This window comes from Eleutherodactylus coqui, chromosome 1, assembly GCF_035609145.1.
Source record: "Eleutherodactylus coqui strain aEleCoq1 chromosome 1, aEleCoq1.hap1, whole genome shotgun sequence".
NCBI lineage: Eukaryota > Metazoa > Chordata > Amphibia > Anura > Eleutherodactylidae > Eleutherodactylus > Eleutherodactylus coqui.
Window position 1 is genome coordinate 167,372,803 of NC_089837.1, and position 25,050 is coordinate 167,397,852.

General features: G+C 44.1%; 1 protein-coding gene across 2 annotated transcripts; it reads left to right on the top strand.

Annotated features, from left to right (window-relative positions):
• Positions 1–12,891: 12,891 nt before the first annotated feature.
• Positions 12,892–24,090, top strand: CLN8 (CLN8 transmembrane ER and ERGIC protein). 2 transcript variants are annotated; one of them, XM_066603549.1, is made up of 3 exons: positions 12,892–12,966; positions 15,379–16,025; positions 19,308–24,090. In XM_066603549.1, exons 2-3 carry the CDS (start codon positions 15,477–15,479, stop codon positions 19,623–19,625), a joined length of 867 nt encoding a protein of 288 aa, XP_066459646.1. In that variant the 5' UTR covers positions 12,892–12,966; positions 15,379–15,476; the 3' UTR covers positions 19,626–24,090. The 2 variants fall into 2 exon arrangements, with proteins under 2 accessions (XP_066459646.1, XP_066459654.1); XM_066603557.1 differs by lacking the exon at positions 12,892–12,966 and adding an exon at positions 13,197–13,344.
• Positions 24,091–25,050: the final 960 nt, after the last annotated feature.

The window sequence follows — 25,050 nt, forward strand, 5'->3', positions numbered from 1 at the left end:
CTAGTGGAAGAGACTGCAAGGAACACGGCACATACCTGTATCTAGTGGGAGAGACTGCAAGGAACACGGCGCATACCTATATCTAGTGGGAGAAACTGCAAGGAACACAGCACATACCTGTATCTAGTGGGAGAGACTGCAAGGAACACCGCACATATTTGTATCTAGTGGGAGAGACTGCAAGGAACACCGCACATATCTGTATCTAGTGGGGGAGACTGCAAGGAACACGGCACATATCTGTATCTAGTGGGAGAGACCGCAAGGAACACGGCACATACCTGTATCTAGTGGGAGAGACCGCAAGGAACATGTCACATACCTGTATCTAGTGGGAGAGACCGCAAGGAACACATCACATACCTGTATCTAGTGGGAGAGACCGCAAGGAACACGTGACATACCTGTATCTAGTGGGAGAGACTGCAAGGAACACGGCACATACCTGTATCTAGTGGGAGAGACTGCAAGGAACACGGCACATATCTGTATCTAGTTGGAGAGACCGCAAGGAACATGGCACATACCTGTATCTAGTTGGAGAGACTGCAAGGAACACGGTACATACCTGTGACAAGTGGGAGAGACCGCAAGGAACACGGCACATACCTGTATCTAGTGGGAAAGACCGTAAGGAACACCGTACATATCTGTATCTAGTTGGAGAGACCGCAAGGAACACGGCACATACCTGTATCTAGTGGGAGAGACAGCAAGGAACACTGCACATACCTGTATGTAGTGGGAGAGACTGCAAGAAACACCACACATACCTGTATGTAGTGGGAGAGACTGCAAGAAATACCGCACATACCTGTATGTAGTGGGAGAGACTGCAAGGAACAACGCACATACCTGTACCGAGTGGGAGAGACTGCAAGTCATACCAGTGTCCTTCTATCATATGCCAGACCAGTATGCTTCCAGGGAGAATAGCTGTTTTCTGCCCTGATATGAGTAGAACTCCTCATGATAAACTTTTTTCTTCTATAGTCATACATAAAATAGTCACTGACTGCAGGTATAAATGTGGGGCTTTTGTCTCACATTTTATTTCAATTGTACAAGCCCATCTACCCCATCATGGTGACGTCATTCTCTACACTTACACTAGTGCTTTACCTATGCGTCATTCAGATGCGTTTCTACACTTAGGCCTCCCTTACACAGATTCCACCCCGTTTCAGCAGCGGCACCATCAACGTAGCCAGTTGTTCACCTTTAGAATCCTGTTCCAGCTTCTTATTCCATGTCCATCTACTGCCAGGATGTATGAGAAGACTACCTATGCTCCCAGTTCTTTCACTTTCCTTCCAAGGTCTTCAAAGTGTCTGCAGATAGTTACAAAGTCCTTTTTCTGCAGTGTCATTTTTCCCTGCATGTATTAGTAGTAATGGGTAGTAGTCTGTAGAACTGAAGAGCCCTATTAGCCCATCAGATACATCTTTGATTTGTACACCTGGAAGACAGCACACCTTTCATGTCGGGTCTGCAGATAGCTGCTTATGTTCTTTTTAACAGGAAATCCCCCACAACCACCAATCTCCTTTTCTTCTTCACAACAACACTTCTTTTTATCCATTCAAGAGGATTCAGAGTGCTTACTAGCCTATTCTTTGTGAATTGACTCATTTCTTGTTGTATCTCTTTGTTGTTCCTGAGCAGTATGGGTGCTGGCTGACTCCTGATCCTCCTGCTTCTTTAGGTCATATGCTTCTATTCCTCTGCTTCAGCAGATACACTGACAATTTATTTTCCTTCTACATTCTGAACAGTTACTTCTGCCCTGTCAAGGAAATTCTCATCTTCCGTAATGAGTTTCAATGTAACTATTGTCTCCTGAAGACTTTGCACCTTTTCTTCCAATAGAGACACAGGCTTGCATTTCTAGCAGGTGAAATTTGGCTTTTCCTCTGGTAGATCTGTAAACATATAGTATACGCTGCACATAGTCATTTGATGTCCAATTCCAAACTTCTAATAGTCAAGAATTCTCGTAATGATATTTAACTTTATACTATTATTGTGTGGGGGCACAAAGGGGACTGAGCAGGACTGGGCAAGTTAGAAGTATGGCTTAGTAAAAAAAATTTCCTCCATGCACTGAGTGTGACACATGTATTGTTCCTTTTTTTACAAATCTTCTCGATTAATGCCACAAACATATTGGGGGAAATTTATTAAAACCAGCATTTCAACGCTGGTCTTAATAATCTTTGTGTTGGCGTATGGTGCGTTCAATACATGAAGAAGGGCATGGCTCTTCCAATGTGGCATGTTGTTGCTGACATACCAGAAGTCACTGGTTTCTTGCCTTTAGGACCAACCATGCGTGACCTGCTACTGTGCGGTCTTCTGTTGGATATCTGTCTATGGTTCAACCAGTCTTGATACACCCTTGATACTGTGATACGGAAACAGTCAACAAATGAAACTGTTTCAGAAATACTGGCACCACACCTCCCAGGCACCAACATTCTGCCTGCTGGCCAGACGGCCAAATGTTGACTTCTGCTTTGCAGGGGAAAAGTCAACAAATTATCTGAGAGAACGTGACATGCCCATCACATGGTAAAGTGCTACTGGTCACAAGATGTTATGTAACTGCTGTTCCTATTGCAGTGATCGCTCAGTGTGTATAGTACTGTCCCACTGCCACTGTCAGTTGTCCAGAATCCGTCAATGATAGCATTGGTCTGGTAATAAACAGTACTGTTAGCTTGGCCTGTTACATTGATCCTGCTATCCCAAGTGCCTATGTAATGCACATTATTTATTAGCCACATTCCTGTGCCATTTCCCTGCAGTTATGCTTTGTCTGTTTCTCACTGCAGGATTTACATATTATGTCATGGGATCTACATATTATATTTCTCGTATTAAGGGCTCCCACGCACTTGCATTTGCGTTTTTTGTTAACACGATTGTCAATGGGACTTTCTAATGTTAAAAACGCAACGCAATGCACCAAAAACGCAAGTTGCATTGCGTTGCATTTTTTACATTAGAAAGTCCCATTGACAATCGCGTTAACAAAAAACGCAAACGCAAGTGTGTGGGAGCCCTAAGACCCATATACATATTTTACACACAACAATATAAAGGCATATCTGTATATTATAATTTTCATGAAATGCATATCTGTATATCACTCTCTAACACTCAGTAATACCATAATATTCCTATACTTTCTTACATACACATGCTAATTAGATACATTCATATTCGAGATGAGCGAGCACCAAAATGCTCGGGTCCTCGTTACTTGAGTTGAACCCAACTGAAGTCAATGGCAGACTCGAGCATTTTTCAAGGTGACCGATGCTCCGCATAGGGGAGGTTGTGTGAAACATCAGAACATTAGAAAGTCATGGAAACACCACAGAAACGGATAGGGAATGGCAGGGGCAGCATGCATGGGTGCATCTGAGGCTCCCAGGTCCCACTATTAAAGGGGTTGTCCCGCGGCAGCAAGTGGGTCTATACACTTCTGTATGGCCATATTAATGCACTTTGTAATGTACATTGTGCATTAATTATGAGCCATACAGAAGTTATAAAAAGTTTTATACTTACCTGCTCCGTTGCTGGCGTCCTCGTCTCCATGGTGCCGACTAATTTTCGGCCTCTGATGGCCAAATTAGCCGCGCTTGCGCAGTCCGGTTCTTCTGCTTTCTTCTATGGAGCCTCTCGTGCAGGATGCCGGCTCCGTGTAGCTCCGCCCCGTCACGTGCCGATTCCAGCCAATCAGGAGGCTGGAATTGGCAATGGACCGCACAGAAGAGCTGCGGTCCACGGAGGAAGAGGATCCCGGCGGCCATCTTCACCGGTAAGTATAGAAGTCACCGGAGCGCGGGGATTAAGGTAAGCGCTCCGGTAAGCTTTCTTTACGTCCCTGCATCGGGGTTGTCTCGCGCCGAACGGGGGGGGGGGGGTTGAAAAAAAAAAAAACCCGTTTCGGCGCGGGACAACCCCTTTAAGCCAAATTGGGGGCAAGAGCCCGGCGGTCACCCCCCTAACAATTTACTTGGGACAGACCATAATCAGCAAGGCACACGCGCTGGCACATCTTAGCTAAGTACCACACTACCTGCAACCAAGGACAATCACTGCCTCTTCTCCTGGGTTACATGCTGGCATTGCTGTCCAACCCCCGCACGAGCCTGCATCCACAGCACACACAAAATGTTCCCTGCGCAGCATTCAGCTGCCCTCATGCCACACGCTGGCTTGATAGCCACACCACCCTCATGTCTATTTATAAGTGCGTATTGGATGAGGAGGAACCGGAGACACACACTGCAGAGGCTTGGCAGCGGCCCTCTTTGAAAGTGTGGGTGATAGCCCACAATGCTGATGAGAATTGATGATAAATTGATGTACGATCATCATTCCAATCCCGTGCTACCTCCGTCACAAAATTGTCAGGAGCTGCAAACGTGGGCATAAAGGGGACTCATATGCCAGTACTTCTACACATCTCCACAATGCAGCAGCACAAAGATGGGTTTGAAGCAGGAGGTGTCGCAAAAACAGCCACCACAGGTATACAGTGGCCCTGTGAACGTCTCATTAAATCAGTTACGCTTCCGGTGAATGCTCCAATCCAGTATCTCGGATAACTGTAGTAATTTGTAACACGAGAGATAATACATGCCGACCAGTGCTGATCCCCAGACCCCAAGGAGGAGGAGGAGGTGGCAAAATAAGCCTGAGAAACAGTTACTGAGGTAGGACCCACAATACTCTGTGTGGGAAGCATGTGAGTGGGCCCAGGGTCAAACTCGGTCCCAGCCTCCACCTGGTTGACCCAATGTGTCGTCAGTTCCTTTCATCGCTCCAAAGACTGGATGAACCACAAAGAAGTTCCACAGGCCAAACCCCTGGCACAGTGCCCCCCCCCCCCAGGACCTCAGCCTCTGCCCACACCCTCAGCAATCGTGGGCTTAAAGCGGACTCAGATGCTAGTACTGCAGTGAATGTCTCATTAAATCAGTTGCGGTTGCTTTCATCGATCCAAAGACTGGATGAACCACGAAGAAGTTCCACAGGCCAAACCTGGCACAGTTGCACCCCCCAACCCCCCAGGTCCTTGGCCTCTGCCCACACCCTCAGCAATCGTAGGCATAAAGCGGACTCGAATGCTAGTACTGCTGTGAACGTCTCATTAATTCAGTTACGCTTCTTTTGATTGGTCCAAACCAGTGTCTCAGATAACTGTGGTAACACGAGAGCAAATACATGTCGACCAGCGCTGATCCCCAGACCCCAAGCAGGAAGGGGAGGTGGCATAATAAGCCCGAGAAACTGTGACCGAGGTAGAACCCGCAATCCTCTGTGTGGGAAGCACGTGAGCGGGCCCAGGGTCATGTTCGGTCCCAGCCTCCACCTTGTGTTACCCAAGGTGCTATAGCTATGGAAAACCCATGTGTCCCAACACAATTCATTCTGTGTATGTGTCAGATAACTGAACAACGCAATGGGAAAGCCGTCTGCACCCTACCCAAGTCATACAGTGTATTTGTGCCAGACAGCTGGACACCGTGCTGGGAAACCTTTGTACACCCACAGCATAGGCAAGCCCATGAAACCCAAGGACAGTATTAAACAGGAAGAAAAGAGAGTGCCCAAACATGGCAGAGTTTCACCCCGCCCGGGACCTCGGCCTCTGCCCACACTTCTGCCCAATTTTTATGTGTATTTGTCAGATAGCTGAACAATGGAATGGGAAAGCCTTTGTGCACCCACAGTATAGGTGGAACCCTGAAACATTTCTGTAGTACGAGTGTAGGCGAACCCCTCAAACCTTTCTGTAGCAATATTATAGGCGAACCCCTGAAACATTTCTGCAGCAATCGTATAGGCGGACCCCTTAAACCTTTCTGTAGCAATAGTATAGGGGAACCCCTCAAACATTTTTGTGGCAATAGTATAGGTGAACCCCTCAAACCTTTCTGTAGCAATAGTATAGGGGAACCCCTCAAACATTTTTGTGGCAATAGTATAGGCGAACCCCTCAAACCTTTCTGTAGCAATAGTATAGGCGAATGCCTGAAACATTTTTGTGGCAATAGTATAGGAGAACTCCTCAAACCTTTCAGTAGCAAGTGTATAGGCGGACCCCTGAAACATTTTTGTAGCAATAGTATAGGCAAACCCCTGGAACATTTCTGTAGCAAGAGTATAGGCGAACCCCTCAAACCTTTCTGTAGCAAGAGTGTAGGCGAACCCCTGAAACATTTCTGTAACAATAGTATAGGCGAACCCCTGAAACATTTTTGTGGCAATAGTATAGGCGAACTCCTGAAACCTTTCTGTAGCAATAGTATAGGCAAATCCCTGAAAATTTTCTGTGGAAATAGTATAGGCAAGCCCCTCAAACCTTTCTGTAGCAATAGTATAGGCGAACCCCTGAAAAATTTCTGTGGCAATAGTATAGGTGAACCCCTCAAACCTTTCAGTAGCAAGTGTATAGGCGGACCCCTGAAACATTTCTGTAGCAAGAGTGTAGGCGAACCCCTGAAACATTTCTGTGGCAAGAGTGTAGGCGAACCCCTCAAACCTACCTGTAGCATGAGTGTAGGCGAACCCCTGAAACCTTTCTATAGCAATAGTATAGGCGAACCCCTGAAACATTTCTGTAGCAAGAGTGTAGGCGAACCACTCAAACCTTTCTGTAGCAATAGTATAGGTGAACCCCTGAAACATTTCTGTAGCAAAAGTATAGGCAGACCCCTCAAACGTTTCTGTAGCAAGTGCATAGGCGGACCCCTAAAATATTTCTATAGCAATAGTATAGGCGAACCCCTCAAACCTTTCTGTAGCAATAGTATAGGCGAAACCCTCAAACCTTTCTGTAGCAATAGTATAGGCGAACCCCTGAAACATTTTTGTGGCAATAGTATAGGAGAACCCCTGAAACCTTTCAGTAGCAAGTGTATAGGCAGACCCCTGAAACATTTTTGTAGCAATAGTATAGGCAAACCCCTGAAACATTTCTGTAGCAAGAGTGTAGGCGAACCCCTGAAACATTTCTGTAGCAATAGTATAGGCGAACCCCTGAAACATTTCTGTAGCAAGAGTATAGGCGGACCCCTGAAACATTTCTGTAGCAATAGTATAGGCGGACCCCTGAAACATTTCTGTAGCAATAGTATAGGCGGACCCCTGAAAATTTTCTGTATCAATAGTATAGGCGAACCCCGGAAACATTTCTGTAGCAAGTGTATAGACTGACCCCTGAAACATTTCTGTAGCAAGAGTGCAGGCAAACTCCTGAAACCTTTCTGTAGCAAGACTGTAGGCGAAACCCTGAAACATTTCTGTAGCAAGAATGTAGGCGAACCCCTCAAACCTTTCTGTAGCAAGAGTGTAGGTGAACCTCTGAAACCTATCTGTAGCAATGGTATAGGCGAACCCCTAAAACATTTCTGCAGCAAGAGTGCAGGCAAACCCCTGAAACCTTATTGTAGCAAAAATGTAGGCAAACCCCTAAAACATTTCTGTAGCAAGAGTGTAGGTGAACCCCTGAAACCTTTCTGTAGCAAGAGTGTAGGCGAACCCCTGAAACCTTTCTGTAGCAATAGTATAAGCAAACCCCTGAAACATTTCTGTAGCAAGAGTATAGGCGAAGCCCTGAAACAGTGGTGTACCAACAGTATAGGCGAACACCTGAACAAATTTGTTTACCAAGAGTATAGGCGAAGGCTGGAAAAATTAGTTGGCTAAGAGTATAGGCGAAGGCCTGAAATATTGGTGTACCAAGAGTATAGGTGAACACCTGAAAAAAATTGTTTACCAACAGTATAGGCGAAGGCCTGAAAAATTGGTGTACCAAGAGTACAAGTATACCCCAGAAAAATTTCTTTACCCCGAGGGTAGTTGAAACCCATAAACATTTTGCACAGATAAAGCTCGTTGTTGCTTAATTTGTAACAGAGCCTGGAGGCAGCACTCCGAAAATATTGGTTTTAACAGAGCCTTTTGGCCCGCCATAAATTGGCAGTTCAGAGGGATAACATGCTGTTTTAGGAGGAGGAGTAATATCCAAGAGGGATAGCCCAAGCTACTTCTCCCCTTTTTTGGGGTGATAGAGGATGCATACTTCTCCTGTTGCAGTGAAAAGAATCTTTATCATCCGCTGCTTTCCACCGGTGGAGAAGAGAAGTCTGGGAAAATCCAGCATTTGTTCATCTTGATGAGTGTAAGCCTGTCGCGCTGTCAGTTGTAAGGCGGGTATGCTTATCCGTGATGATCCCCCCCAGCTGCACTAAACACCCTGACAAGACGCTTGCGACAGGGCACAAGCGCAAGTTCGTGCCCCATGTCCTGCTTTGACACCCAATAGTTGTATGGAGCAGAGGCATCACGGAGGATGGTGGTACGATCGGCTATGTACTCCCTCACCATCTTTTTACAGTGCTCCCTCCGACTCTTGACTAGAAAGTGGGGACACAGTCTTGCTGGGGAGCCATAAAACTGGCAAAGGCCTGCGCTGGACATGCTGCCTGATCCCCACACCTCCCCTGCTAGTTGGCCCTCTGAACTGCGTCTTCTACTGCTAGTGCTGTCAGATGGGAACTTTAGCGTCACTTTTTCCACCAGCAGCCTGTGGTATTGCATCACTCTCGTACTTCTTTCCTTTTCGAGAATGAGAGTGGAAAGGTTCTCCTTATACTGTGGGTCGAGAAGGGTGATTTTCCAGGCAATTGTTATTAATGACCTAGAGTCTGTTATTCGGGACTTCAACCAATAAGCTGCTTGGGCAGTAGCTGTAAGTGCCAAAACACACAGGATATGGAGTAGAAGCAGATAAGTCCGACTCCTGTGTAGTGGCCAGTGCGCATAACTGCAAGCACAGCTCTCATTAAAATCAATGAGATTTGCAATTCCCAGTGAGGCCACTACACAGGGTTGGCACTATTTGCTTCTGCTCTGTACTGCCAGTGACAGCGGGCACCGCAACAACTGATCAGTCATCCTAAAAGACAGACGCCATCGGATCAACTAATGACCTATCTTGAGGATAGGTCATCATTACCAATGCAGCGTCCCATAGGGAGACCCCGGACACCTGACATACGTGGGGAGCTGGGAGGGTAAAGTGCTGATGAGTCACGGCGGCACTTACCAGACTCCTTCCTGGAGGGACACACGCAGCCAAGGCCAGAGTATCATTGCAGGCCACCTGGGACAGCCCTAGGATAGGGAATGCCCAATAACAGGATATTAGTTGTCAGGGGTGACGCCACCGTTCCTATACACACCGGTATGACCTTTGGCTGAGAATAAATGCAGCCACATTCAGTTTTTAGCACCACGGGTCCCTAGGAACGGTTAGAGCCCAGCAAACTTAACTTGGAAATTTGAAACAATTATTACAAGGCAGTTCGCTTACAGACTTCACAGTGCAGATAAAAGGCTAGTCTTCTGAACATAGTACCTCCACCCGGCTCTCACAAGCTCAAAGACGCACGTGTGTGAACAGAAATTATTACCTTGTAGTACCTCCACCCTGACTTGCAGACGATTGGCTGAGCACCGAGAACCAATCAGAGCCATCGCTTCCTGGAGGCAGGATTTATGAATTCTGTAACCAGGAAGTGATCTTCTGCTGGTGGCCAAGGGCTGCAGCAAGCGCGCTGGAGATCCGGAAACCAGCGGGAGGACGCGGACCAAGCCTGCTAGGTAATGTATTCTTTTTTTTAATATAGAGCAAGTAGAGCTAATTTTTGGGGCGGGCTTATATTCCAAGCCTCCCCGAAAAATGAGGATAGGGCTTATTTTCAAGGAAACAGATTACATGTGAGAAAGAGATGGCAGGAGCTATCTTTCGCTACTTTATTCAAACTGGTGTGCTATGGCATGGAGTTTGCCTGATAAATACAAAAATCCTGTTCATGTGCAACCACGCACTGTAGCGGCGAGCATAGTTGAGGCAACACCTCCGACCTGCAGACACGAATCACTGATTACACTGTGCAACACATTTTAAAAAATTTTTCATAAACAAAAGTAATTGATATGTTTCTATAAAATTAAAACCTGCTGATTACACTGGTAATACTGAATGATAGCAGCACGTCTCATTTTCAAGTTATTTAACCCCTTAGTGACCAAGCTTTTTTTTGTTTAAAAAAATCGTAACTCCTTTTTTTATCCCTCGACGTCGCTGCATGAGGGCTTGTTTTTTGCGGGACAAGTTGTATTTTTCAATTGACTATAAAATGTACTGAAAAACTTTTAAAAAGTTTTATTGGAGTTAAATGAAAAAAAAATTAAAGGGGTTGTCTCACGAAAGCAAGTGGGTCTATGCACTTCTGTATGGCCATATTAATGCACTTTGTAATATACATCGTGCATTAAATATGAGCCATACAGAAGTTATTCACTTACCTGCTCCGTTGCCAGCGTCCCCGTTGCCATGGTGCCGTCTAACTTCGGTGTCTTCTTGCTTTTTTAGACGCGCTTGCGCAGATGGATCTTCTCCCTTCGGCTGGTCTTGGAAGCATCGGCGTTTTGGCTCCGCCCCCTTGTACGCGTCATCGCGTAGCTCCGCCCCATGACATGTGCCGGGAATCGGCACGTGACGGGGCGGAGCTACGCGACGACGCGTACAAGGGGGCGGAGCCAAAACGCCGATGCTTCCAAGACCAGCCGAAGGGAGAAGATCCATCTGCGCAAGCGCGTCTAAAAAAGCAAGAAGACACCGAAGTTAGACGGCACCATGGCAACGGGGACGCTAGCAACGGAGCAGGTAAGTGAATAACTTCTGTATGGCTCATATTTAATGCACGATGTACATTACAAAGTGCATTAATATGGCCATACAGAAGTGTATAACCCCACTTGCTTTCGTGAGACAACCCCTTTAAATTCCGCCATCTTTCGGTTTGTCTTGTTTTTATGGCCCATAACTGCAACAAAAATGACCTGATAACTTTATTCTATGGGTCAGTACGATTACTACGATACCAAAATGATGTAGTTTTTTTTTTTTTGCTGTACTCTTATTTTTTTTCAAAGTCATTTAATTTTTTAAAATTATTTTCTGCCGCAATAACTTTTTTATTTTTCCGTCCACATAGTTGTGCGAGGGCTCATTTCTTGCAGGACGTCCTGTAGTTTGCGTTAGTCCCATTTTGGAATGCATACGACTTTTCGATCGCTTTTTATTGCATTTTTTATTGGAGACAGAATGAACAAAAAAGCACATTTCTGGCGCTCTTCACTTTTTTTTCGAAAGACGTTCATTGTACGGGGAAAACAATATGTTACCCTGATAGATCGGACGTTTACGGACGCAGTGATACCAAACATGTATTTTTGTTGTATGATTTTGATTCTTTTATTTAGTCTAACTAATGACCTGTAAAAACACAGTTCATTAATTACCACTTACTGGTGGATGATCGGCAGTGTTTACGCCACGTGGAAACATACCCTATATGTTACATAAACCTACCCTTATAGTGCATTCACACGACCGTATATCGGCTGGGTTTTCATGCCCAGCCGGTTTAGGGCGTCTCTCTCTGCAGGGGGAGGAGGCTGGAAGAGCCGGGAGCAGTGCTCTGAGCTCCCGCCCCCTCCCTGCCCCCTCTGCACTATTTGCAATGAGAGGAGGCAGAATGGGGGCGGGGTTAAGTTCCAGGAATTAGCTCCGCCCCCATCCCGCCTCTCCTCACTGAAAATAGTGCAGGGGGGTGGAGAGGAGGCAGAGGGGGGCGGGAGCTCAGAGCACTGCTCCCGGCTCTTCTAGCCTCTTCCCCCTGCAGAGAGAGACGCCGTATATTGGCTGGGCGTGAAAACCCAGCCGATATACGGCCATCTGAATGCACCCTTAGGCTGGGGTCACACTGGACGGATTCTCGCCGGAAATCTCGCAGTTTGGCCGCAGCAAAAACCGCGAGATTTCCGCCGGGAGAAGCGCCGCGGAAAGACCCGCAGCAGCTTTGAAGCGGCCCGGCTGCTCGCTCTTTCACTGCAGCCGGCGCTCCCATAGAGCAGAGCGCGGCCGCAGCGGAAAGAAAAAAGAATGGACATGCTACGGTCGGCAAAGCCACGCCGCAGCCGCGGTTTCGGCCGGATTTACCGCAGCAGATTGGCCGTCCCATGTGGATGTGATTTCTGAGAAATCTTGTCCACACAGCTGGCTAATCCCGAGATTAGCGGCCGCAGGCGGATTTAAATCCGCCCTGTGTGAACCCCCCTAATAGTGTTCAGTCAGCATGCACTATACACGGTAACAGTGATTGCGAAATAGTTGTGCAATCACTTTGGTTATTCTTTTTATTAAGCAAGCTTGATGGTGAGCCGACTGGATACATTTTATAGGTATATTTCCAAAAAATACAACACAATGGCATTACATTAATCTCCATAATTGCAAAACCCTACGTGGCAGAAAAAAACGGATGTCATATTTGAACTCAGCGCAGTAAAGTTACTACAAGCCGCCTGTCTGCTTCTATTGTGGTGCTCAGTACATTCTCTATCATTGGGATTTTCCAACATGCCCATAAATGATGTTGGCTGTAATGTCTGGATGTCCAGGACAATGGCTGACAGCCCTGACAGGAGACATCCGAATATTCAGGACCAACTAGGAACTAACAGCAAAAAGAGGCGCCTGTGTATCCTGAGTATGGCAGCGCGTCAAGCATGTGTGTGACTCCAGCCTGGTCTGTGAGGTGGAGAAGCCGGACCACTGCCCGTCATGTGACCCCAGCCTCGGCTGCTCTCACGGGGTCCTTCTGTCAAGAAGCACAAAAAGGCGCGAACACACCGTGTAGAGCTGCGCGCGGACACCGCCACCTCTAGCCGCAGAGTAATGGTACAGTCCGCATCCCCCTACAGTCACATGAGGTCATGCCTCTGAAAAGGCCGGAAGTGCTAGGAGATGTGAGCGCTGATCACGTGATGTGAAGTTGTGTCGCGCGGTGGGACCAGTGCAGCAGCTGCCGGGTGAGTAACGGAGTTGTGCTTTATCCCGGTCGGTAGAATCTTCTGGGTGCGGGTGGATTTATAAATCGTATGTAACGTTCGCCCGTAGTCTTGGGCAGCCATAGTACGCGGTCATGTGACCCGCCACTCGTGCATTATAGCAGAGAGGTTGTTATGACAGCACGTACCACACACTGCTGCTGTGCATAGGAGGGATAGTACGCAGTGGGACTGGAGGCTGAGCGGCTCTGTGGGTGATGATGGGACATCACCCGGCCGGTTGGGGTCATCTGGGTGTCAGTGTGCGCCCAGAGCTGTGATGTAATGCTGCACCTGACCTGTAGTGGCAGGATAACTATATGTATCGGCTCATCGGTGTGACTGCTGTGATATTAGGAAGTGAGTAGACGGGTTATTTCTGTCACTACTGTACATATAGCCGCCATTATAGAAGCTTTGGCAGCTGAGAAACGTCATCCTGTTACATTCTGCAGTGCCCTCGTTCCTCAGTTGTGTGCCAGCTGTAATGATGCCTGGGCCATAGAACAATACGCTTTAAAAACTGGTGCCCGGTAGACTAAACCCCCTTAGAAGTGCATGCTGGGAGTGTCTTGTGATGTCGGGGGCAACCTCTTCCATCTCGGCTCTTTAAAGGGGTTATCAGCCCTTTAACTGATATTAGGACATGAATGTTATTGGTGGGGCTCTGCCGCCCAGGGTGCCCACCGATCAGCTGATTGAAAGGTCTACAGCACTCCTGCGAGAGAACCGCAGCCTGATGGTCAGATCACAGAAAAAGGACGTAGCAATTCAAGAATCCGTGCCGGTGGCCATTACTGACTGATCTACAGGGACAGATGTAGACCCCACTACCAAACCACATGCGGGCAGGCAAAGGGCTACATGGAAGTGCACAATACTGATGACCGCACATGTTGTGGGGGCTCTATTATACCTGCACACAGATAAGGCCTCAGAAGGTTATTGTTCAGCCTCCTGCGGGGATTAGAACCATATCGTCCTGTATAAATGCATGCAGAAAACTGGCCAATGTGCCGTTCAGTGTAAACAGCGGTCTTCACTTCTGAACTACTTTCAGTGAATAGAGGCGGGGGGGGGGGGGGGGGAGGGGAGGGGAGATCGCTCCCAAGCCACTCTGCCTCCATGCCGGCGGCGCTGTGGGCAATGCCAGCGATACTCGCTCCTGTGTAACAGTACAGCAGCGAGTACCACTAGGATGAGCTGCCGGGCATCATTTGTCCTGCCTAAAAAGACCATAAGTCTGCATGGGACCGGCACCCTTTGTATGCCTTATCTGTGTACAAGTATAGTGCTAAGCAACCCCCCCCCCCCCCCCCTGTAGTAGATGTGAGAGTGGCTGTTCACCAGTGTATTGCACTCCATATGGCAGTTTGGCTGTCTGCATGCGGTGGGATGTGGTTCTATACCTTCCCTTGGATTTTCTATCAGTAAGTATGGCAGTAAGTATGGCAGTTGGCAGTCATTTCTACTCAGAATGAGATACTATATATATATATATATATATATATATATATAAAATGTGTGTGTGTGTTAGTGTGTGCGTATTGCAGGTGTATCCCACTGACTGGTACCACGGCTCCTTCATTCAGCTGATCGGCAGGGATTCCAAGCTGTGGGACCTCCAACGATCAGATATTTTTAATGGCTGGAAAACCCCTTTAAGGGCAGCATGCACACAAGTGTGAATCTCATGCATTGCAAGATTCACAAAACTCGCTTTAATATAAACTCCATTCTTTTGAATGGAATTATTCATGTGAGCGTTTTTTGTTTTCACTCGCAGTATGTTTTATCTTTGGGCATTCACATGGCATAGCGTCACTCATTGTTCTCAACGGGACCTATAAAGACATCACATGGCACTTGCATGCGGGGCAATGTGATGCTTCCCAATGAAAGCAATAGGAAACACTTGCGATCCTTTGATCATGAAACGCGTGTCTGAGGGTCACAATTTCACAGAAGTGTTGAGGTGTTTTTGAATGAAAAGTGCCTCGCATCTGTGTGTAAAACGCATGTAGGCACACATGATATTGGGTCGTGTTTCTCTTCCCGATATCGCACTCGTGTGAATGTAGCCGTAGTCTAACATGTATGGCTGGCTAGTAAGCAGCTGATCAGATGATCTACTTCCTACCCAACTTCAGTATTGGGGCCTGGCTTCCAGTCCTATTTTTCTGAAAGCTGGTACTGTGGGGAATTTCCAGAACTGTCCCTTCTTGGCAGTGTGACAGTACCGGCTTCCAGAAGAACAGAACGGCCTTGTTGTCTGTCACTAAGTTGCTGCCCAAATGTATTTCTGGTGACAACATGCAGTTAGTAGTGTGAGTCTCTGACAGAAGACTTGACAGTTTTGTGTCTGTTCTTTACGTATTTCTTGATGTTCTGCAGGTCATGTTGCCTCTCCCGATGTATACCGTCCAGACAATTTGTAACAAGAAGATGCTTGTATACAAGTAGGACCATGCACAGTTGGTTCTTCCTGACAGATGGCTGCTCATCGTGACCTCGTGGCTGCCCTGAGCAGCTTGGACTTTGACCTGGACTACTCATCATGGCACAACCGTCAGATTCTCATAGCGGGAGGATTCCTATTTTATATGGGCATTTTTGTATTCAGTCATCTTGCATCAGTAATGCTCTTTGCCACCTATAGATCCCTCCTTGCCAAGGAGAAAGTCTTCTGGAACCTTGCGGCTACACGGGCAGTATTTGGAGTGCAGTGTATTGGCGCTGGGCTCTGTGCGTTACTCCTAGACCCAGTTCTGCTGGCGGATCAGATCACTGGTCAGCAGGGGTGGGCGTTCTTTACTATATTGATAGCAACTGGGTTCTTTGTATTTGAAAACCTTGCTCTTCACATATCTCATTATGTCTTCTGGACATTTGACATTCTACTGGCTGTCCATCACTTTTTTGCTTTCATAGGGTATTTTGGTGCTGTGATCTCCAGTTCAGCAGGACATTATTTGCCAATGGTTACATTATTGTTAGAGATGAGTACGCCTTTCACCTGTATTTCATGGATGCTGCTAAAGGTAAGTTATCTCATAGTTGAGTAACATTAGTTGTAGAGTCAGCAGATTTGCTTCCCGTTAACTTATAGATAGTTGGAGAGGAGACCAAATCGGACTACAACAGGCTTTATGTGCAACCTGTAACCATGAAGACACGTAAATCTGCATAGTTTAATAATTTTTTTTTGCATAGTTACTTAATTGTTCTACTCCCTGTTTGTGCCTTAGTAACCAGGCCAAATTGTGGAAATAAGGTATGTGTCCCTCTAACGAGGAATAACTGTGAGGGTTTTACACATCTTAGTAATCCTGACACTCCTTTCTGTCACACATGGTGCTTTGTTTAAGTGGTAAAAGTTAAGTGATACAATTTGCACATATTCTTAAATGCCAAAATTGAGGAAAATTAAAAAAAATCGTCACCTTCGTATTTTGTTGTGGTTTTTTTTGTCTCTTCAGATATATATTGCCATTTGTTTATTTTGGAAGCACATTTAAAAAATAAAAAAAAAAACTTTTTTTTTTTTAACATATTTCTGAGCAATTTAGCAGCCTTACTAATTTAAAGAGAACCTGCCACGTCCCAAAAGCGCCTTTAAAAATTAGGCTCTTTTTCAAAGTCCTGTGTGTGTGTGTTCTCCAATAGGAACCTATGGGAAAGCATATGCACATGAGTCTGAAGAGAGTCAGATGATGAGAGCAATGGATTATCGGAACGGCAACTGTTTAAAAAAAAATCCACCTGGCTCCCTGTCACGCCCCCTCACAATACCATAACCTAGTTAATTTATATAAATGATTGATGTAATAACTAAATGTAAGGGTATATTCACATGTAGCAGAATTGATGTGGGTTTTCCACTGGAAAATCTGCATGAAATCCCCGTCAAATTCCAGATTACATGATGGGTGCAGATTTTGAAACAGATTCGCAGCAGACTTCACCCCCTTCAGTTGAAAAGGTGAAATCTCTTGCGGATCGCTGTCAAAAGCTGCATCAAAATCAGCTGTGTGGGAACATGTCGTTGTTAATTTATTTTTAGATTTAAAAAAAAAAAAAAAAACCCTAACTAAATATATTACATGGGAAAGGAAAGGGTTAATGGGATGTTTTACATTACTTTCTGCTTCTCTCTAATCTGACACTCAGGCTTACTTGACACAGGTGAGTGTGATAAGGGGCCGTGAATTAGGGCCCGATATCACTCTCGTCGGCATGCGATTACCTTGTGGATGCTAGGTGTTTTTATATCAAAACTGCCTTGCATCAATTTGGGGAAGTAGCAGTCCGCCACCGCAGAGTGTCTCCTATTGTTTTCAGTGCGATACTGGCACCATTGAAAACAATGGTCGATGCAAGGGCACAACCAAAGATAGGACGTGCTACGATTGTTTCATGTATATGCCCTTATTAAAAAGAATGGGGGTCATATTCATGTTAGATTTGTGCTGGGGAAAGAAAAGTGTTACAGCGCTCAAATGCCAAGAAGGTTTATTGTTATAACACACGCTCCCAGCCAACATTGAATTTGGCTGTAACTCCGATGATCTCATCAGAATCTGAACCAATCATGTCCCTAAGATGGTACTTGATCTACAGGCTTGTTAGTAACAGTCTATTTTGGGCTTTTCAGGGGAACTTGATCACTGTTGGAATGCAGGACATAAATTTACGTTGCTGTTGCACAGAACCCAGCAAGCAGCGATGTAAATTTACCATCAGCGGTTGTGAAAGGGTTAATTTATGTTGCATTGGAGCAATAAAAATTGTTGCAAAAGTGCACAAATCCTTGAATTTGATTGTTTTGGATAATAGGATTCACTGAGAAAACCCATGACTTGTTTGATGAAAAATTAAAAATTAACTTTTAATAAGAATATTTAAAAAAAAATGGAACTCACTATTACAAACACGAACACTTCATACACATAGAGTGTCGAGAATTGCCCAGGTTATGCCCGTGGGTTTCAGCGACAAATACTGACCGCTAAAGCAATTAATCAATTAAATACAGGTACTGGGTTATCATAGAGTAACAGGGAAGTTGATAAGAAAGTTTCTCTTGATGATTCCGTCGCTTCCAGATAGACTAGAATAAGTCACGTTTAACGAAACCCCTAGTATGCTTTTATTGCTCCAGGGTTTATCAATGTTCTGCTTGGTTGCTGTTGTAGCTGGAAGAAGAGATCGTACCCTTAAACCTCAGGAGACTCCAAATCGGATCGTGGACCTTGGAGTATGGTGTTAAGAGCTTGTGGTCATTAGTTATAAAAGAAAGAAACAACGGAGTTTATGTGTCCTGTTATTTAGGATCTATAACACTCCGTTGAATAGAGAATAGGTCTGTCTACATACAGTAATTACTGTTCAATCAAGGACCACAGATGAAAGGGGCCTTATGGCTCTTATGGCATTTAATGCAAAAGTACTACAGGTACCATGTTGTTGATACCTGATTAGCCAGGTTCTAGAAAAATAAGCTCCTGAAGTAGTCAAAAAATCAACGCGTTTCCTCAATTGCAAAAAATATGCAATTGATTCATCAGGATTCTTGAGCTAGAGCTATAGAGTCCTTTGTCAATTTTTGGCGCGGACTGATAACTCCTATTTTCACATAAGGGATACACCGTTGTAATGTGAGTTAGGAGGTTGTGTTTAGAACAGATAGGAAGACTGAATATCAGACGATTGTGGATAGGTTACGTGTTATAAACCCTTGTTAAGTGTTGTGCGTAATTAAGATCTGTGCGCAGGGTAAAGGTGGAGGTGTTGCTTACTATAAGCACTTGACAGGACTGCTGCTGCGTATTTGGCAGTAGGGGCTTCTAATCATACTACTATTCAGCCAAAATGATAAAAGCGACTAGAGTAAGTAGTATTCGCTTAAATGTGCTGCAGCCTTGAGCTGTCAAATAACCTATAGTTAGGTCTATTTGAATACATAGACTTTTGCCCTAAATAATAAGTGCATTGACCAAGATAATGGCCTCAGCACTCAGGGTCCGATATAGTTTGCCCCAGAAAGCTACCAGAATACAGCTCCCAAATGCCTGCTGAGATCTATAATAGTAGGTGATCACTATTCTCTATTCAACTTCCACAACACACACACACAACTGTCGGGATCAACGTCCCACAACCATCTGACAGACTTGTCATGGATAATAGGTTCATTTCTGCAATTCTCTGATGCAGTAAAGTAGCTTCAGAGTAGAGGTTGCTGTATGACTGCTATCTGATTTCTATGTAATTTTGTGTGAATTTTACTACATTATACTTTACTTTTTTTTCTTTCTTTTTAGGCAGGTTGGTCACAAACGTTATTTTGGAAGGTGAATCAGTGGATTATGATTCACATGTTCCATTGCCGCATGGTCCTTACCTATCACCTGTGGTGGGTATCTCTGTACAACCTGGAGCGCCTGCTTAGATCGGTCTCTCCGCTATACGTTGCCTTCTTCTTTGTTGGGCTGACTTTAGTTACTCTTCTACTGAACCCATATTGGACCTATAAGAAGACCCAGCAGCTTTTGACCTCTGCTGACTGGAACTTTGAATCAACAGCCAAAAAATGTTCGAGACAAGGAAATGGTGGAATTGGCATAAAGAAAAGTGAATAGTGGCTCTGTCAGACGGTCACCCTTCTTGTGAAGTTGTGATGGAAGTGTTTCTCTTTTATAGAACTTTGAAATCCTCCTGCCGGCTTGGAGCGGGTCTGATATGCGATTTCAGTGTTTCTTTGTTTACAGGTCTTTAATATCCATTTTAATAATGTAAAAAAATATTTGTGCGTAGACAGTTGTATTAATACTTATTTAATAGATTTAATTACAAAACCCTTTATCTTCCATTAGCAGACTGTCCTACATGTCTGCACTCTTGGTTAGAGTATTATGCAGAGTTATTTCTGCAGTTCAATTCTCGCACAAGTGTTACCGGGAAAGAAAACTTTCTTCAGGTCTTTATGGGATAGTCCCGTCTCAGCTGATCATGGCCGAGATGGGGCGCTGAGAACAAAACCGCTACTGGCTGGTATAGATTTGTTTGTAGAACTCCCCTAGGAGCTAATGTGAGTTGTGGAAACAATGTAAGACCTTCTACTAGACTGTTTCCATCCTCCAAACTACCGGAGCATCTGCATCCAGCCGGCTTGGGAACTCAGATTGGTGCAGATTCCAGAGGGGAGACCAGCACTTATCAGGCTGTGCATATGTCATAAGTCTGATGGGAATACCCCTTTATAGCAGCACTTAGGGATGGTTTTATTTATATGGAAATGTGTTTTGTATATGCATATTGTATGTTTGTTTGTTTTTATACAACATGGGAACACGCTAACCAAAGGTAATGGTCTTGTTTGGCCGGTTGTTTATATTGTAATTTGCCCTTACAACATGGGGTGTGCTTCTGTGTGTTTGATGCTTTCTCCCTTTTACAAATAGTTGCCTATTACTATACAGCTCGTATGATAACACCTCTGGCAGTGCTGTACTTGTTAGTACATACCTCTGTGACCTTTGTGGACATAAAACTCCTCACAAAGAATCACCTGACAGGCTGCTGATTACAGGGTTATGCCGCTAGGACTCCTGGCACTAAAACACAGGGGAACTTGGCAGCTATTGTGTTTGGATTTCCTAAAACAAATAGCCCCTTCAACTTCTCCTTTTCATTTTGTTTTGTCGGTTTATGAAGTGAGATAGCAACTGTTCACAGCAATCCACTTACACAAAAGTACATGCTATTTTCATACAACTGCCCTCTGACATGTATATCGATCTGAGGCATGAGATGAAAAAAATCATGTGCAAGTTGGATATATAAGTTGTTAGATAGTCAAGCACTTAATTTATATCGAGACATGTGGCGCGGAGTGTTTAAGCAACAGAAATGCAGTCCTAAGCTCTCTCTCACGACCTGAAGGTTGCAAGCTCAATCTCCGCTTGTTCAGGTAGCCGCATCAAGGTTGACTCAGCCTTCCAAGGTCTGTAAAATGAGCAGCTTGATAGGGGTAATAAATAAATCACCTGAAAACGCTGCTGAATAAGTTGGCGTTATTTTTTTTTATTTTTTAAATACTGGTTCCTTTACAAAATTCTGATTTTGGCTGGAGAAAAATACATAATGCATATGTATATGTAGTTAGCAAATTGCTAACAAACATAGCCTATACAATTCTAAAGTAACTGTAATATTACTTTCAATGTCTCCTGAAGTTGCTCTGTGTGGACATTTTTAAAGCATACCTAATTTTTTTTATGACTTTTCAGAATAACCTATTGTAAGTACATGAGCAATAACACTATTTTTGGCCATTCTAGGACTCGTATCCTGAATTTTGCCCTTCTGCAGGGTGTAAATTAATTCTTAGTCCTCTCAGAACTGGTAAGAGTCTTAGGTGCAATACTGTGTTTTATAAACGCAGAGAAAACTGCAAATTCTGCTCTGTCTATAATGCGCACAGACCCATCATAATGTAGGACAGTGTACAGCAGTACTGAGCAGTGTAAATGTGAATTAATCATAAACTACTGATATTTAGCTCTGACAGGACATCTGTCTCTGCTTCTGTCCTTCTCCTCTGCTCTCATATGCTTCAATGAGCAGGATGACTGATCCCGCTCCTTCACTTCCCGTTCTGCTGTTTTGTCGTCTTCAGTAACAATGATAAAATACATCACAGCAGGCAATGGAATAGCAAGTTAAGAAGGGATACCCCTAGTGGCCAGCTCTTTAGTGTGGTTTTTCAGCACAAGAATGCAATTTTAGGTAAATAGCAGTTTTCCTAGTTCTCACTCTGGCTGTCATATAAGTACAGATTAGTGACCATTTAAACCAACATGTTCTGAGTAAACCTTTCTAGTTTGTGTAACGATAGCAAAACTTTGTGGCTGTATACTACTAACCCCATCATGAGTAGTCATAAGTTGTAAGTACTTGTGCACGGCCTCTAACAGTGCTACGACACATCATGTTATCAATATACATTTAGTGTAGAAGTTAAACCTACACTGGGGGGAAGTATAGAAACGTTATGTAGTTTAGGGCTCATTTACACTCACTCTGCCTCTGTTCAGTTTTTGGAGCAGAAAGATGGAATGGAAAATGGAAATACACTGATCCCTTTTTTTTCTCTCTCGTTGAATTCAATGGGGTTTTATAAAAAATGGACAGCAAACGGAAAGCTTTTAGCGTGCTGCTGGTAATTGTGGTGTTTTTTGTTAAACAGAACAAATGGCACAGTCTGCAGCCATTTTTATTTTATGAAGGACAGAAAAACATGGTATTGCACATATGCCTAAACCGCAAAATGGAGGTCAAACATATTGTAAAAGTGTATACTTGTTCCCCATAGACTGCGTTCTGTCATGTTCAGCCTTATGAAAGTGTTTTCTTCATTCAAATGTATATGCTTAATGGCTAGCTAAGATGTGATATGAACAGAGGCAGATGCTTTTACGTTCCCTATATAAGGCGAATGCCTACCATGTGATGGTATTACAGGTTTATCCAGTCTGGATATGCATTTTGGACACCTCCTTGTACTGTGTTATATCACAAATTGTGAGTGTGCAAGTATAATATTTTATTAAATCTGTTAAACTTAAGGGGAGTTTTCACAGGGAAAGTGATGCAAACTGTATAAGTTTTATAGATTAAATGTTGTAGCCTGGCTGCCTATGACCCCATGACAGCTTCTGCATATACAGTAATGTCATATACAGTAGGTTTTGGGGTGGGGGTATGGAATGGGCTCGGGAACCACGCCATACCCAGCAAATGCCAGCTGTGTTAAACAGCTGACGCTTGCTCACAACGGCCGTGGTATCTTCCATTGGTGCTGATAGGTTTTTATGGCAGCCTTGGGACTAGTGATGGTCTCCAGACGTGACATCCATTGATGCCTACTGTATTATTAAACTCTCCCCCAAAAAAGATAATCTATCTACCTTCCTAATTTTTAATACAGCAAAAATAATGTTGTTTTTTTTTATATATCTAACATCAAAAAAGGTAAAATTCTAGCTATCCCACATGCTGAATGCTGTAATTAAAATAAAAATAAAAAAAAAATTCCATTTTACCACGCTTTTACATTCTACAGTTTTTGTGTTTTTTGTTTTTTTTTTGTGCAAAGACCGCTACAGGTATAACCATTATTTGGAACGCAAGAAAAGTACGAGCTGCTCGGAGAATCGCTGATGTGTCACACAGCATTTATTTGTTAACAAGCCAAAGTATGTATTGTCCTTTTAGACAAATCTGTTGAAAACATGGCTAGAGCACACTTAACTTATACATATGCATAACTTGTTACAATTCTCCTTTTAATTGGTTACTAATCCTTAGCCTGTGCAGGGATGTCGCTCTCTCAGCAAAACGCTATTCTAGTTCCGCGCTGTTTACTAACCTTCTAGGATCCTAAATTGGTAATCTATAAGCATTCCTGAGCTTAGTTAAGGCTTACGTTTTTTTTTAACTTCTATACATACATTTAACGCTTTATTATCTGTTTTTACTATTTGCTAAGGAGGGTACCTTTTCTAAAACAAAGTCCATTCTTAATCTGCTGTCTTTTTCCGTAAGCGAACACTTTTTTGTGTGAGCGAAGGTCAATCAGCTTTCTTCTTCAGGCCTTGTAAACTTCTGATTGTTTTGTTCATATGCCAAAATATCTGAATACGTGTGTCAAGTAAGATACAACATAGAGTGGGGAACAAGCTGATTTTTCTAACACATGTTAAAACAGAATAAGAAAATGATATCCCTTACACCCCTGTGTGTAGATATTGCTGGTATACATTTGCTATACTTGTTGTTTTTACTTCCTCTCATCTCCTCCATCTGATGTGCTCAGTGATTGTTGAGAAGAAACTCCTCATTTCCTGACCCACACAATAGTAAGAATTGCCCTGCTGCTTGTACAAGAGCATCCAGGCGGTATGACTCGGCGTCTTACCACTGGCACAAGTATGTAACAGCAGGGTTTCAACACAGGTTCATTTTTAATTTAATGTCAGTGTTATGAATTATTACTCTTCAGGTATTAAAACTGTACACAATAAACATTGGTGTCTGAGATGTCCCCGTACTCATCTTTATTTATGTTGGGAAGAGTGAGACCGTAAATCCTTGGTTCTGACTTTCTCCAGTGGACTAACCCACATGTTGACATGGAGCCATTATCTAGGTTAACGCAGATATAAAGACGAGAGTGATGGGACGGGTAGTGGTTTGGAGACTGGCTGGAGAGGTTTGTGATCAGTCAGGTTATGCATGGGCCATGAATTATGGGTATATAACAAATGCCTCCTTGAAGAAGCAGGAAATGTTAAGAAAATGCCTAATGTAGAGAATGATGAGCGCCGAAGAATGAGTGCAACATGGGGGAAGTACTGCAGATGCCAATGACAGGACGAGATGTGTCGGTCATTGACTGAGTGAAGCGCATGAGTGCGTAAATAAATGGAAATGTATGGTAGTGCAATATTGCGGACACAGTTGGTAGCCTTCAATTTAATCCTTCAAGAAATGGGTAACCAGTGATAAGAGGCATTAGTAGTATATATCCTGACATCACTCTGGTTGTTTCATTAAAAGCTGATTCAGTCAGTTTAGTGAAATATTAACTAGGAGTGAGTTACAGTAGTCTAGGCGAGAAACAAATCTCCCCTGGATTAGTGTTAGCACTGCCAGTAGTTTGGCCTTTTAGGCCCCATAGCACACTTGTAGAGCTCTTGAGTGGCCAAAACCATAGAGGAACCCCACAAAGGACCCCATTTTGAAAACTAGACCCCTTAACGAATTTATCTAGGGGGTGTACTTCCCATTTTGACCCCACAGTTTTTGAATGAATTCAAGCAAAACGGAAGGAAAAAATTATGAGTTTCGTTTTTTTGGCAATTCTGTCATTTTAAAAAAAAAGCTATTTTTTTTGTACAGCACACACATGAATGAAGACTTGCACACCAAAATGGATACCGCTGTTTCTCTCGTGTTCAGAGACATACCCATTGTGGCCCTAATCGTATGTTTGGATGCACG

Bases quoted from the DNA above. Each gene is read 5' to 3' on its own strand.
- CLN8 (XM_066603549.1), top strand. From the start codon at position 15,477: ATGGCTGCTCATCGTGACCTCGTGGCTGCCCTGAGCAGCTTGGACTTT. The intron at 16,026-19,307 runs GTAAGTTATCTC...CTTTCTTTTTAG, and splicing joins TTTCATGGATGCTGCTAAAG to GCAGGTTGGTCACAAACGTT.